Source organism: Limulus polyphemus, unplaced genomic scaffold (genome assembly GCF_000517525.1).
Source record: "Limulus polyphemus unplaced genomic scaffold, Limulus_polyphemus-2.1.2 Scaffold4686, whole genome shotgun sequence".
Taxonomy (NCBI): Eukaryota; Metazoa; Arthropoda; class Merostomata; order Xiphosura; family Limulidae; genus Limulus; species Limulus polyphemus.
Genome location: NW_013670296.1, coordinates 1 through 2,050, shown reverse-complemented (window position 1 = coordinate 2,050; position 2,050 = coordinate 1). Strand labels below are relative to the sequence as shown.

General features: G+C 33.8%; 1 protein-coding gene across 2 annotated transcripts in view; it reads left to right on the top strand.

Moving 5' to 3' along the window:
- The window catches only part of LOC106471537 (aromatic-L-amino-acid decarboxylase-like), a 38,037-nt gene extending 37,106 nt beyond the window's left edge, over positions 1-931 (top strand). For both annotated transcript variants that reach the window (XM_022400144.1, XM_013932136.2), the window contains one exon: positions 242-931. In XM_022400144.1, coding sequence (XP_022255852.1) covers positions 242-463 — 222 coding nt within the window. In that variant the 3' untranslated portion in view covers positions 464-931. The remainder of the gene's footprint in view (positions 1-241) is intronic.
- Positions 932-2,050: the final 1,119 nt, after the last annotated feature.

The window sequence follows — 2,050 nt, the reverse complement described above, 5'->3', positions numbered from 1 at the left end:
ACTCACGAACTCAATTAGTGGAGATTGTTGCAATCAAAGTATAAAATGAAGTATCAGCTTTAAGTTACGTTTTCCTAGAAATATAGTTTACTCGAAGTTAGTGTTTTTGAACAAGGTAAAATTCGATAATGCACCAAAAAATTGTTGGATTGACTGAAACCAAACCTGTTAATTAGTTGTAGATTTTCCCTACAACCACTAAATGCTTCACTAAGTGATCTGACTTACGAATATTTTCCAGGGTTCAGACACACAGAATGAAGAAATGTTACGTGTTATAAGGGAGCGTGGAAACATAGCTCTGAAGTCTTCAAGAATACGTAGCCTCTACATCATCAGATTTGTCGTATGTGGCAAAGATACGGAAAGTGAAGATATACTGTTTGCTTGGAGAGAAATCTGTCTGGCTGCAAACAAAATTCTGAATTCAAAAGATGAAGCTGACTTACGTGAACAGTTCTAGTCTTACTCAGGAATGAACTTAAAAAAAAACTCTGTTACAGTTTTCGGTCAACCTGCCTTTAAATAAAGTACGTGGATCAAATATTCTCTGATGTATTTAAATATTTCTAAATATTCGTAATGAAAGAATTTCTTTCCTGTGTTAATGTAGAACCTACTTTTAGTGATCAACAATCGAAGACCTCTGTAACTAAAAAAAACTAATCTCCTATATATTCACCTGCACAATCAGGAACTTCCTATAAATAGGGCCAATATTTTCAGGTGTGACTATAACTAAGTCTTTCGAAACGTCGTCCTCTATACTTGCGTTTCTACAACAGGCAGTTGCTGTCCATTCAACAAAGTTTATCATGTATACTGATCATTTTTTCCACCAATTTGCATTGGCTATAAAAAAAATTATCTCATTCATGAGCATCAACCAAATATTTTCAGATGGACAATATTTCAGTCTGAAAGAAAAGTTAAGTTCAACTAATTAAAATCTTTCAGAGAAAAAAATAAACATTTTGGTTTTGTACCAGTTTGTGTTGTCTTTTTGTTGGTTAATACAACAACAACACCAAACATAACAAAAACATTTTAATACACTAATTTTATTACATATTTCCATTAATGTATCCCCTAATTTGCTGTATAAGTGTATTTTCGGACATTTTACTGCGATCTGGTCTTTGAACATAAAGAGCACTGTACTGTTGCACTTCCAGCCGAAATGCACAGTAGAATTAATGCTGTTGCTGGGCATTTGCTGTGAGTTCTGAATCATATGGAGAGGCTTCTGCTACGTATTTACTGAATTCTGAGGGTAAAACATTTACTTCTAGTTGTCAAACTCATGACCCCGAATTGACTTTATGAAATGATCCAGCACTCTTGCTTGCATCCATGGCTTCTTCACAGTGGTAGATGCAATCCTTTCGGTTGATTCTTCCCATCTTTAACTCAGGGCTACACAGAATTCATTAATGGATTGCCTTACATAAGCAACATCTTTAGGTGACAGTATTCCTAAAATTATACTATACTTCTCTTTTGGTACAATCTTTGTGCCATGTTCCAAGCAAATGGAAAGATTTACTTCCACTTAGGCCCACCATCCCTGTTTCCACACACACAAAAAACCAGAAATTATTTCATCCAGTCAACAGATACTCTGCGTTTTCTGTCTAGTTTGAATAACTGTATTTAGTATTATTAAGGAAATTATTATTCAGAAATCAAGATATTCTTTGTTAATGCCAACTTCGGCATTACTACACACTGAACCATTGACTACCTGTCTTCACCTTTTTCTTTTCTCTTAGTCTTTCAAATGTATCTCTGCTATTTTTTTCAATCTCTTACTGTTGTTTCTTTCCCTCAGTATTTCCAACGTCTCTGTGCTTATATTTTCTCTCTATCTCCTATTATTTTCTCTCATTTCTCTGTTCCAATCCAACTTTTATTATTTTGTAGTGGAGTTGCATACATTAACTACATTATAGAACAAACGCAAAACTAATACTTTTCACTCCATGCCGTCTTACAGGTAGAAAGATTGACTGTGGTATATATATATATATATATATATATATATATATAT